This window comes from Anas acuta, chromosome 30, assembly GCF_963932015.1.
Source record: "Anas acuta chromosome 30, bAnaAcu1.1, whole genome shotgun sequence".
In the NCBI taxonomy this organism is placed as follows: domain Eukaryota; kingdom Metazoa; phylum Chordata; class Aves; order Anseriformes; family Anatidae; genus Anas; species Anas acuta.
Window position 1 is genome coordinate 655,007 of NC_089008.1, and position 11,994 is coordinate 667,000.

Genomic DNA, 11,994 nt, shown 5'->3' on the forward strand with positions numbered 1-11,994 from the left:
AGAGATCTGGACAGATTGGAGAGCTGGGCGATCACCAACCACATGAAGTTTAACAAAGGCAAGTGCCGGGTCCTGCACCTGGGACGGGGAAACCCTGGCTATATGTACAGACTGGGCAACGAGATGCTGGAGAGCAGCCCTGCAGAGAGGGATCTGGGGGTTGTGGTTGACAGCAAGTTGAATATGAGCCAGCAGTGTGCCCTGGCAGCCAGGAGGGCCAACCGTATCCTGGGGTGCATCAAGCATGGCATCGTTAGTCGGTCAAGGGAGGGGATTGTCCCACTCTACTCTGCACTGGTGCAGCCTCACCTTGAGTACTGTGTGAAGTTCTGGGCACCACAGTACAAAAAGGATATAAAACTGTTGGAGAGTATCCAGAGAAGGGCAATAAAGAAGGTGAAGGGCCTAGAGAGGAAGATGTATGAGGAGCGGCTGAGGTCACTTGGCCTGTTCAGCTTGGAAAAGATGAGGCTGAGGGGAGACCTCATCGCAGTCTACAGCTTCCTCACGAGGGGGAGTAGAGGGGCAGGCACCAACCTATTCTCCTTAATTACCAGTGATAGGAATGGTGTCAAGCTGCGTCAGGGAAGGTTTAGGCTAGACATCAGGAAAAGGTTCTTCACCGAGAGGGTGGTCGCACACTGGAACAGGCTCCCCAGTGAAGTAGTCACTACACCAAGCTTGTCGGTGTTTAAGAAGTGTTTGGACTGTGCACTTAGTCACATGGTCTAAAATTTTGGGTAGACCTGTGTTGTGGCAGGAGTTGGACTACATGATCCTTATGGGTCCCTTCTGTGAGGAATGTTTTAACAATTCCAATTCGTGTCCATAAATTCGTGTCCATAAAGAACAATTCTGTTTGAATCCTGTCTGCCTCTGGGCCCTGCACTGGCAGTTTAATTCTTGAACCACAGATGCAGTGTGTCCCAGTCTCCCCCTCATTCTAGTCAATTTATCAAGTCTTCAGAAAATACTCCTTAAATTTATGAACCTGTTTGCTTTTGTTATTCCTGACTTCTAGTTCTAACAGTTACAGTTTTTTTCTGTCTTCTTCGAGATTGATTTAACACTGCTATAGATGTTATATAGATGACTGTGAATAGCTGGGAAAGAATGTTTTAATTGCTCGTGAGTCGTCAAGCTGTTTGGGAGTTTCAGAACAACTGATAATAACTGGTGACTGCTGGTGACTGTTATGAGATACTCTGTGGATCCTTGGTATCTGGCCAGGGGGGCCAAGAGATTAAGAGGAAGAAAAAAGAAGCTGAAGGACGGTTGGGAGACAAGACCTGCGGAGAGTGTTCCATAAACTTGGAATAGTGCCGAGTGAGTACAAAGGGTGAGAAGAAGACTACGAGCCTTCAGCATGAAAGACCCCTAGAGACCCCCAGAGGAGACTGATGCGCATGCTCCAGTAGGAGGAACTGGACCCCGGAAGCTAATTATAATAATCTATTTTTTTAGAAGTAGTAATGAATATGTATTAGTCTAGGAGCATAAAAATCAGCTGCTTGATGTAACTGGTGTGCGTCCTGGTGGAGCGGAGACTCCCGGTGCACCCAGCACTGTTTGCTTACCTCTATTCCTTTATATTCTTCTAATAAATCCTATTTTTCATTTAATCCTAATTTGAATCCTGAGCCATTTATAACAATTTGGGGGCTCGTCCGGGATGGCTATAGTTCCTGAATTCTGATTTAATCTAGGAGAGGCGCCCCACCATTTGGTGGCTCCTGTTTGAGTCAGATCGGGACTAATGCCATCCTGAACCTGAATAAAGGTAAACAAAGAATTTAATTTTTTTTGAGCTCCCTTGTTGCCAGCTGTTTTTTGCCCGTAATTCTGCGTGCGAAGATCCGGACGAAGACGACAGAGTCATTTGGATACCGTTCGGTTGGATTCCGGTGTCCAGAATCGAACCGGATGAAGACGACAGTCGTTTGGATACCGTCTGGTTCGATCCCAGACGAAGACAGCAGAGATGCTGGTGGATACCGTCCGATTGGAGTCTGGACGAAGACGACTGATTCGTAAGATACCGTCCGGTTGGGTAAAGGTACGGTTGCCAGTTTTTGTGTGTGAGAGTGTAACTGAGACTTCTAAAGTCAGCGTGGAGGTCTGTTTGTTTTCTCACTGGTTCTAATCTCCTGTCGGGGGGGCTGGACTGGTGAGAAGAGGGATACGTGGGTGGGTGATAGGTCCTAAACCCCCTGCAAGACACTCTCACTGGGCAACCAAGGGCTGTGGGAATTGCCACTAGTAAAATTCCCGGATGGGTCAGATAAAATCGAAGACCAAGGACCAGAAAGGGAGCAAATTACCAGTTATATGACCAAAAAGTCCATTATGAATAATGATTAGAAATTGGAACAATAGGGGCCCCAGAAAATTAAAGAGTAAATTAAAAATGATCTAGTATTTTATGATAGAATGACCAAAAGAACCCTTAAGACCCCCTGTATTTTGATCCACGGAGGACGGGGTCTGTCAGGCTTTGAACATTAATAGTAGAATAGCCATGGATCCAGAAAAGAGCAAGCTGAAACATTGGAATTAGAAATTAGAGAGCAATTGATTAAGAATGAATACGTGCTACATTTGTACCTGTGCTGCACTTATACCACCAGATAACAGGAGCCTCTCGGGCCCCGAGAACCAGATCAAAAACTTTATGGTTCAGACTTTTATCAAGGGGTCTAAGATAAGGAGGACTGTTCACAAAGGGACAGGTTAGGAATATGTATATGTATAGGAATGTTTATGTATATGTAACTCTTTACTAAAGCAATTTCTCACATTAGGCGTGCACGACTTTGGTGGGACTGCCCACCCCGTGCTGCACGGAACTGAGTAAACGTATCTAATTTACAATCCTACTGATTGTGGAGTCAGCTTTCTGTGAGTCTTTTTGGTGAGCCAGGCAGGAGACACTCTGATCGGCTGTGGGATCGGCTGCAGCGTGGACGCCCCTAGGTGCACCCTGAGTGTTTTTGCTCGGAGGGGACTCCACTCTCAGCTGCTCACCGCAGGAGCAAGGATCTCCTGAAACTGCAGACAAACGGTATGTTTTCGGCTGCTGGAGGGATACTAACTGGAGTGTTAATAATTGTATGTGTTATTATGTATGTATTTTGTGTTGAAAGTATTTGTGTAAATGTAAGGGTTTGAAACAAAGTGTTATAAGTCACTTCACGAAAAACACAGTGAGAGACAATACTTATTTGGTTGGTTATCATTCTAAATTATATTCCTGTGGTATGAATGAGATGTGCTGGAGGCCTCTGTGTGCGATTGTGCTGTGTGAGTGAGACGCAGCGTTGCTGCAAAGCAAGTGCAGAGTTCCGATCCGTGGTTCTGTACTCTCTGCAAGGGGAGTGTGCAGAGACGAACGAAGTGCTTGACAGACTGAAAAGAAGTGCTGTTTTATCCAAGTTTTGAGTGGTGGTGCCTAATATATGGGCCCGGTGTATCTTGTGTATCTCATGTATCCTATTTTTGCTCTTAAATATTTTGACTGTGACAAGAAAAAGGCAGGAGCATGATATGACATGCTTCCTGCAACATATGAGGCCTGCACAGGCCGAGACCTGGACTCGCTGAGACCTGAACAGGCCGAGAGACCGGAGCGGCGCCGAGAGATTCGAGACACTACGGAGGGAGTACCGCTGGACGGAGAGAGCCCTGAGAGACGCTGCAGAGCCACGGACGGCTCTGAGAGACACAGAATAGACCTGACAGAAGCTGCAAAACGCGGGTTAATTAAAGTAATTGCTGTGCAAAGCGGGACATCCGAGATCGAGTTGCTACGGGAGACGAGAGGCGTCAGTGGACACCGGTAGCTGATCCTCACCATGAGGCGAGTCGGCACAGAGCAGAGGGGCGGACATCAGGACCCTGCAGCCTGTCTGACGTGACCATGGAGGCAGCGGCAGCTGTGCTGAGCTGTGCTGAGCTGTGCTGCTTCACTCTAGCATTCTTTTTATAAAAGGTTTATCTTGCAATGCAAAAAAGACTATTCGTTCTCAGATTGGTGTTATAACTATTACTAATGACGACTTAGCTCTATTGCAGGGCAGGAGTGCAGAGACGCAGATTACACTGCCAAATGACCCCCGGCAGGCTCTTTCACAAGCCTAAGGTTGCAGCTGGCACTGCCTGCAGCCGTATAGCAGACGTTACACTCTCTTTCCTAACTAGTAATCATGTGTCTCATCCATTTGTGGTGAATGGTCAGTGGCAAAAAGAAAAGGAGGATGCCACTGACACTAACAGCATGGGTAATAGGAGTAGTATAAGTGACACAGGTGACGGTGCAGGGTACTCTGCCTGCTGCTCGCCCTCGCCTGACTGTGCACTGCTGCTGACGGTGCTAGAGCAAAATGTGAAGACTGCTCAGATGGCAGTGATGAGAGTACTTGTGTGAAAAAGATGTGTGAAGAAGATGTGTGCTGAATCTGACTTTGTGTGCAACAGTGGTCAGTGTGTGCCAAACAGATGGAGATGGCAGTGTGATGGGGATCCGGATTGTGAAGATGGGTCTGATGAAAGCGCTGAGCTGTGTCATATGAGAACAGTGTCGTGGAAATGTGATGGTGAAAAAGACTGTGACAGTGGAGAAGATGAAGAGAATTATGGCAATGTGACTTGTAGTGCAGCAGAGTTCACATACAGTAGTGGACAATGTATTTCCAAAAGCTTTGTCTGCAATGGTCAAGGTGACTGCTCTGACCACTCGGATGAATCTTTGGAGCAGTGTGGCTGTCAACCTGCACTTCCGGTGAAGTGTTCTGTGAGTGAGGTGCAGTGCGGCTCAGGTGAATGTATCTACAAGAAGTGGTGATGTGACAGAGATCCTGATTGCAAGGATGGAAGTGATGAAATTAACTGCCCTCCCTGGACCAGTTCAGATGTGAAGATGGGAACTGTGTCCATAGGAGTAGGCAGTGCAGTGGTGTGAGAGACTGTCTGGATGGCACTGATGAAGCAAACTGTAACGATGTTATTCAGTGCTCTGGACCTGGCAAATTCAAGAGCAAAAGTGGAGAATGCATAGATACCAATAAAGTGTGTAACCAGCAGAGTGACTGCAAGGACTGGGGTGATGAGCCCCTGAAGGAATGCAACATAAATGAATGTGACTGTCCAGCTGGCAAACTGTGGAGATAGTGATGAATGCCAAAACCCTGGTATCTGTAGTAAAATCTGTATCAACCTGAAAGGCTATCAGATGAATCCTGCTACAGGAACCTGGAAAGGGCCATACGGCAAAGCAAATTAGATAACTGTTATTTAACTTGTCAGAAGATAAAAAAGAAAGTGTTTCAACAAGCAGCCACGGGAGGGAAGAATCACTGAACCCTCAATGTGAGGGACTGTACCTTGTTTTACTGACTACTGAAACAGCTGTGAGAACCACAGAAAGGGACCCATGCATCCAGAATAAAAGGACCAGTAACTACTGAAACTTGGAGGGTTGAGTCCGCTCCTGGGAAACTGAAACTCAAGCTAAGGAAGAACTAATATCCTGGCAACGAGCCTCTGCATGAATTAAGGATGCCAAATAAAGGGGGACAAGCCTGAAGGGAGGAAAGGGAGAAGGCAAGACCGGGGCAGGACCCTCCACTGCGGTGTGTATGGTCTACCGAGGGAGGCAACCCCTATGAGTATTGACTGCCGAGTGAGAGGGCCTCGACCGGACTTCTCCCACACTAAGATCAGGTTGTCCAGGTTGTCCCGAGAAAATAACATAAGAACCTTTTTTTTTAAACCTGTATAAAATTGTGATTCGTTTTACAGGAGCTGGATCACCCTGACAGGCCGAACGGTAACACAAGCCTGAATCGACCCTGAAGACGTTTGCCCGTTTGCCTATTATGATCCAGATACGTGGGCAGAAGACAGATCCTGGGACTATAGGACCCCAGTATATATACTTAATAGAATAATTAGGTTATTAGCTGTAATAGAAATAGTTACAAATGATGAGAACTGCTTTGTATCAAAATTGCCTAGCTTTGGATTATTTACTAGCACAAGAAGAAGAAGTCTGTGGAAAATTTAGCTTTAGTAATTGCTGTTTAAAGATTGATAAAAAGGGTGTTTCTTCCTAGTAGCTGATAGAATGTTATGTTCTGGTTTAGGATGAGAAGAATGTTAATAATATGCTGATGTTTTGATTGTTTTTAATTGTTACAGAGCAGTGCTTACACCAAGCCAAGGACCAAGCCAAATTCAGCTTCTCACTGTCCTGCCAGCAGGCAGGCTGGGAGGAGGGCTGGGCTGCTCGGGGTTAGGTTGGGCATCGGACAGCAGGTGGTGAGCAATTGCATTGTGCATCACTTGTTTCGTATACATTATTACTAGTAGTAATATTATCATCATTATTATTGTTATTATTATTATTATTTTCTTGTTTTTATCTCAACTCACAGGCTTCACTTTCCCATTTCTCTCTCCCATCCCAGAGAAGGAGGGGGGGGGGGAGGTGAGCGAGCAAACACAAACCTGGAAAGATATGGAATGGGATTTATTTTCATGGCTGCCTGGTGGACCATGGGTTAAAAGAGTGTTATTTTTATTGTTATGTGGTGTAAAGATGTTATTGTTTATACCTTGTATGATACCTTGTCTTACATTATTAATACATCGGGTGATAAATAGTACATTGGTAATAACTTCGTTAAAAAAGGAAGGGAATATGTCAATTATTATGCTTAAGGATTGGACCCTCCAAGAACAACCTGATGAGAACCAATTATTATAACAGAAGAGACACGAATTGGGGATATTAAAAAGAAGATAAGGGATTGTGAGGAATGTTTTAACAATTCCAATTCGTGTCCATAAATTCGTGTCCATAAAGAACAATTCTGTTTGAATCCTGTCTGCCTCTGGGCCCTGCACTGGCAGTTTAATTCTTGAACCACAGATGCAGTGTGTCCCAGTCTCCCCCTCATTCTAGTCAATTTATCAAGTCTTCAGAAAATACTCCTTAAATTTATGAACCTGTTTGCTTTTGTTATTCCTGACTTCTAGTTCTAACAGTTACAGTTTTTTTCTGTCTTCTTCGAGATTGATTTAACACTGCTATAGATGTTATATAGATGACTGTGAATAGCTGGGAAAGAATGTTTTAATTGCTCGTGAGTCATCAAGCTGTTTGGGAGTTTCAGAACAACTGATAATAACTGGTGACTGCTGGTGACTGTTATGAGATACTCTGTGGATCCTTGGTATCTGGCCAGGGGGGCCAAGAGATTAAGAGGAAGAAAAAAGAAGCTGAAGGACGGTTGGGAGACAAGACCTGCGGAGAGTGTTCCATAAACTTGGAATAGTGCCGAGTGAGTACAAAGGGTGAGAAGAAGACTACGAGCCTTCAGCATGAAAGACCCCTAGAGACCCCCAGAGGAGACTGATGCGCATGCTCCAGTAGGAGGAACTGGACCCCGGAAGCTAATTATAATAATCTATTTTTTTAGAAGTAGTAATGAATATGTATTAGTCTAGGAGCATAAAAATCAGCTGCTTGATGTAACTGGTGTGCGTCCTGGTGGAGCGGAGACTCCCGGTGCACCCAGCGCTGTTTGCTTACCTCTATTCCTTTATATTCTTTTAATAAATCCTATTTTTTTATTTAATCCTAATTTGAATCCTGAGCCATTTATAACACTTCCAACTTGGGATGTTCTATGATTCTATGATTCTTATCTGAAACCTTGAGCAATTTGTGTTGTATTTTCTCCCCCTTCCTCTTTGAGGAGGGAGAGTGAGAGAGTGGCCATTGCAGAACTTGGCTGCCCACCCGAGTAAAACCACCACAGTACTGTTTTTCAATTTCATGAAGATGGTTGGATTTGTAATGCTCCCAAGGTGGTCTCCGGCCATGTTGACTTTACCTTCTGCTGGGAACCAGATTTGACCAAAAGTAATCAACCTCCAGTATTCTGGCATGTGGCATCCTAAATAGATGATATATTAGCAGCACATTGGCTCTGGTATCCTAGGAATAGAGGCCCTCACTAGAGAGGAAGGGAAAGACATTTTCATTCTGCTGGAGGCTTCTTGGAAAACTGCACCAGGAAGACTTAGAGTGAGCATAGCAAAATAACAGCATTCTTGAGGATGCACCCCTATGTCCTCCAGTTTTCCCTGGCTTTCCTCCCACTTCCCAGTCTGTTGAATGCTATAGGAAAGTATACACTAGTCTCTCCCATCTCCTACCCTTGGGTGAGACACTATCCGCCCCTGTTAAGTTTGCTATAAAAGTCAGGCTATTCGGGTAATAAAAGGAGATCACGATCTGGCCATACTGGTGTCTGTCGTGTTTTTAGCCATTCTTCCTGCAACAAGTTAAGTCAGTCATCACTCACTAGAAAGCAAAGCACATCCAAACACTGTAAATCCCCCAGCATGTAAAGACTGCATACAAAAATATGGTGGATAGGACTGCCTCCTATGCTGTTTTTAAGTGAACATTGAACTATTTAGTGCAAAGCTTCAATAGGAGAAATTACAAATGCCCCAAATATTTAGCTGTGAGTAAAATTTCATCTTGGACCATTTAGATACTTAGGAATGACTGACTAATCCTTGTTAACTTTTGAAGCATTTGGAACAAAATAGGAACTTTCAGAATGCAATATCCACACCTCCAGAGCAAACTTGGATGACAAGTCAGGTAAACTGCCTTCAGGACATGCCACTGTTTCTCAACTGGTTTGAAAGCGGCCTTATGTGACTAGTGCAAATTTAAGTACAGAGGTGAAGTTTGTTCTTGTGAAGTGTGTTTCAAGCTCACTAGAAAGCTTTCTTGCTCCAGAACAGTGATCTGCTTTTGTACAAATACATCTCTTGGATATTCACTTCCATTTTGATTGACAGATGTGGGAAAACCATAAAGCCAGAAGGATGCAATACAAAAGGCATGTTCTTTCACCTCATTCCCTGAGGAGACATTTCACTCTTCTGCGTAAGTGTTCACTATAACTGAAGTTCTTTCCTGCTTAATGTGTCTCACACACAAGCAATCAGTCCCCCAAGGCGTCTTCTGATTGACTCAGTGCAGGGTTACCAGGCTGTGCCAAGTGTTTCTTATATGAATTACCTGTCTTGTTTTGATTGAGAAGCACATCTTCAGGATTGACAGGACATCAGTTTGATCTCAGGATCTGTTACCATCATCAAAATACTACACTAAACTTAGTGGCTCAAGATCAATCTTTGCAGAAGCGGAACCTGTTGAGAAGATGGGAATTAATTTCCCTTCCTGCATGCTGTCATCAGCAATGGTAAAAGCATGCAGAATTGTTTTCTTATGGACATTGTAAAATGACAGCTGCTTGGTGGAGATGTCCAGGAAGATCCCAATCTTTTGCAGTGTCCCAGTCACAGCCAGATGGGTCCAAGGATCCATGTAGGCCCAATACTCTTGCCCATCTACTAATCCTATGACCCAGAAACCATTATTAGGAGACAAAGTCACTGTCCCCTTGCGAGTCACAGATTCCTGGGCAACACCCAAGATCCAGTTTCTTCTCTTTCCAACATTTACTTCCCAGTAGAATCTCCCAGATGTGTACCCTTCCTTTGCCAACACAAAAAGGTGGGAATCAAATCTCTTCTGCCTCATGGGCACCTTTCTGATCATGCCAGTATCCTTCACACTTTTCCCATCTTCTGACACTTCCAGTCTGGGATGAGCCGTGTCAGCATCCAGGGAGATATCAACTGCAATGATCAAGTCATACAATAAGTAGCTGAAAACACAAGGCATGTTTTTCTGAGACTTTATTTTCTGCATCCTCACCCATCTCTTACTTATCCCTTCTCCATCTCCACAGTTAGGTGTGCTAAACAGGCTTTTGCCTCAGGGTGCCTGTGTTATCTTCACTCCCCTACCTCACGTATGCCTCCATTCCCATCCTTGGTTCCCTGACAAAGACCAGACAGTGTGCCTGAAATGAAAGGCACTGAACCAAGGTTTCTCTGGCACCAGCTTTCAGCACCAAGGAGAAGTGTGTAGGGCTGAATACCTGCTTCCTCTATTTTTGAATTTCTTTAGGGATGACCTTGGGAAAAGGACTGAGAATTGACCATGACCATATGACATCTCTTTGGGCAACACTGGAATCAAAAATGACTTTTATAAGAGCACTGATATGCAATCCTACTGGCCAAAGAAGTCACTTTATGAAGCAGTTGGTGTAGTGGGTTTACATGACAAGGTTTTGGTAGCAGGGAGCTGCAGGGGTGGCTTCTGTGAGAAGAATCCAGAAGATGTCCCATGTTAGATAAGGTCTAGTTTCAGCCAGCTCCAAAGGGACCTACTGCTGCCCAGGGTCGAGACAATAAACGATGTTGTTAGTGCGTCTGTGAGAGCAGACACCAAGGTTAGTGCAGCAGGAGGGCAGGAGGTGCTCCAGGCATGCAGCAGAAATTCCCCTGCAGCCTGTGGAGAGGTCCCTGGTGGAGCAGGCTGTTCCCCTGCAGCCCATGGGTCCCACATGGAGCAGATCACGCTGCAGTCCATGGAGGAGACCATGGTGGAGCAGGTGGATCTGCCCTGAAGGAGTCTGTGGCCTGTAGAGAGTCCCTGCCAGAGCAGACTCCAGGCCAGAGAGGAGCAGCCCATGGAGAGGAGTGGAGAGGAGCCCATGCAGGACCAGGGCTGAGGGTGAGCTGTCACCTGTGGGGGACACATGTTGGAGCAGCTTGCTCCTGATGGATGGACCCTGTGATACGCTTCCATATTGGAGCAGTTCTTGAAGAGCTGATGCCTGTGAAAAGCCTGCATAGGATCAGTTTGGGAAGGATGGCAGGGAGGATCAGTTTTGGGAGGGACCCCACATTGGAGGAGGAGAAGAGGGTGACCAAGAAGGAGCAGTGGAGAAGAAGTGCAATAGACAGACTGCAACCACCATTTCTCCATTCCCCTGTGCTGCTCAGGGGAAGGGGTTGGAAGAGGGTGGATGGGGGAAGGTGTTTCTGTTTTCTTTTCTTTGTTTCTCACTTCTATAGCTTGTTAGCAATAGGCAATAAATCTTACTGTCTCCCTACTCTGAGTCTCTTTTGCCTGTCACAATAATTGTTGAGCAATCTCCTCATACTTATCTCAACCCTTGAGATCTTTGTGTTGTATTTTCTCCCCCTTTCCCTTTGAGAAGGGGGAGTGAGAGGGCAGTTGTGGTGGAGCTCGGCTGCCCACCTGAGTAAAGCTACCACAGTTAGTAAGATAATTGATCAACCCTGCACACAACAGAAACACACCTGGAAATCAGTGTAGACACTCACTGTTCTGCAAGAAATCCTAAGATATAGATCCAAAGTGTCATGTAGGTGTGTTTAAACATTCATGAGTGGGAAGAGAGACTATTAGCAATCATGGTGGAAGAAATTCACGTGTTGCCTGTGTATATACTATAACAAGTATAAATTATGCATAAATTTATATACATCATCTGGAATTTGGTTTGTGTCTCATGATTATCTCCTTAGTAAAGCCTGGAGGCTCTGTTTTAAAACCTTGCATAGTTTCTTCTCAAGAAAAGGAAAGCACCAGTCTTGGTGCTTTTTTTTCCACATGGACTAGAATGGAAGAGTGATCTTAACTGCAGCAATGGTAAGAAGATATTTCTTTCCACAGTTTACCCAGCTTATCAGTGTACATGATAATAACTGGACAGAACTCTAGCAAGGTACAATGGTGTGAACTAAGCTCATCTAGCTCAACTCAGATTTCAGGAATATGAAAGAGATCTTGTGGAGCAAGATCATCTCTTGACACTTCTAAACTCCAAAGTGCGCAAAAAGAGGAGTGGGAGATGGAAGTAGACAGTACAGGCTTTCCATCCCCACTTCCCACAGCTAAAATGGCTTGAGTCAATCATGCACAGGGACTTTGGCAGAACGCAACCAAAAAAAGTTATCAAACAATCCTTCCTCTGAGCATGTTGTTCTCCAAACAGCTCTGTGAGAGGGTTGGATGTGTTTACTGAA

At 45.0% G+C, this 11,994-nt stretch overlaps 1 protein-coding gene across 28 annotated transcripts in view; it reads right to left on the reverse strand.

Annotated features, from left to right (window-relative positions):
- Positions 1–8,305: 8,305 nt before the first annotated feature.
- Positions 8,306–11,994, reverse strand: part of LOC137846083 (uncharacterized) — a 229,167-nt gene continuing 225,478 nt past the window's right edge. For all 28 annotated transcript variants that reach the window (XM_068663707.1, XM_068663711.1, XM_068663712.1 and 25 more), the window contains one exon: positions 8,306–9,726. In XM_068663707.1, the coding sequence (XP_068519808.1) occupies positions 9,188–9,726 (539 nt within the window). In that variant the 3' untranslated portion in view covers positions 8,306–9,187. The remainder of the gene's footprint in view (positions 9,727–11,994) is intronic.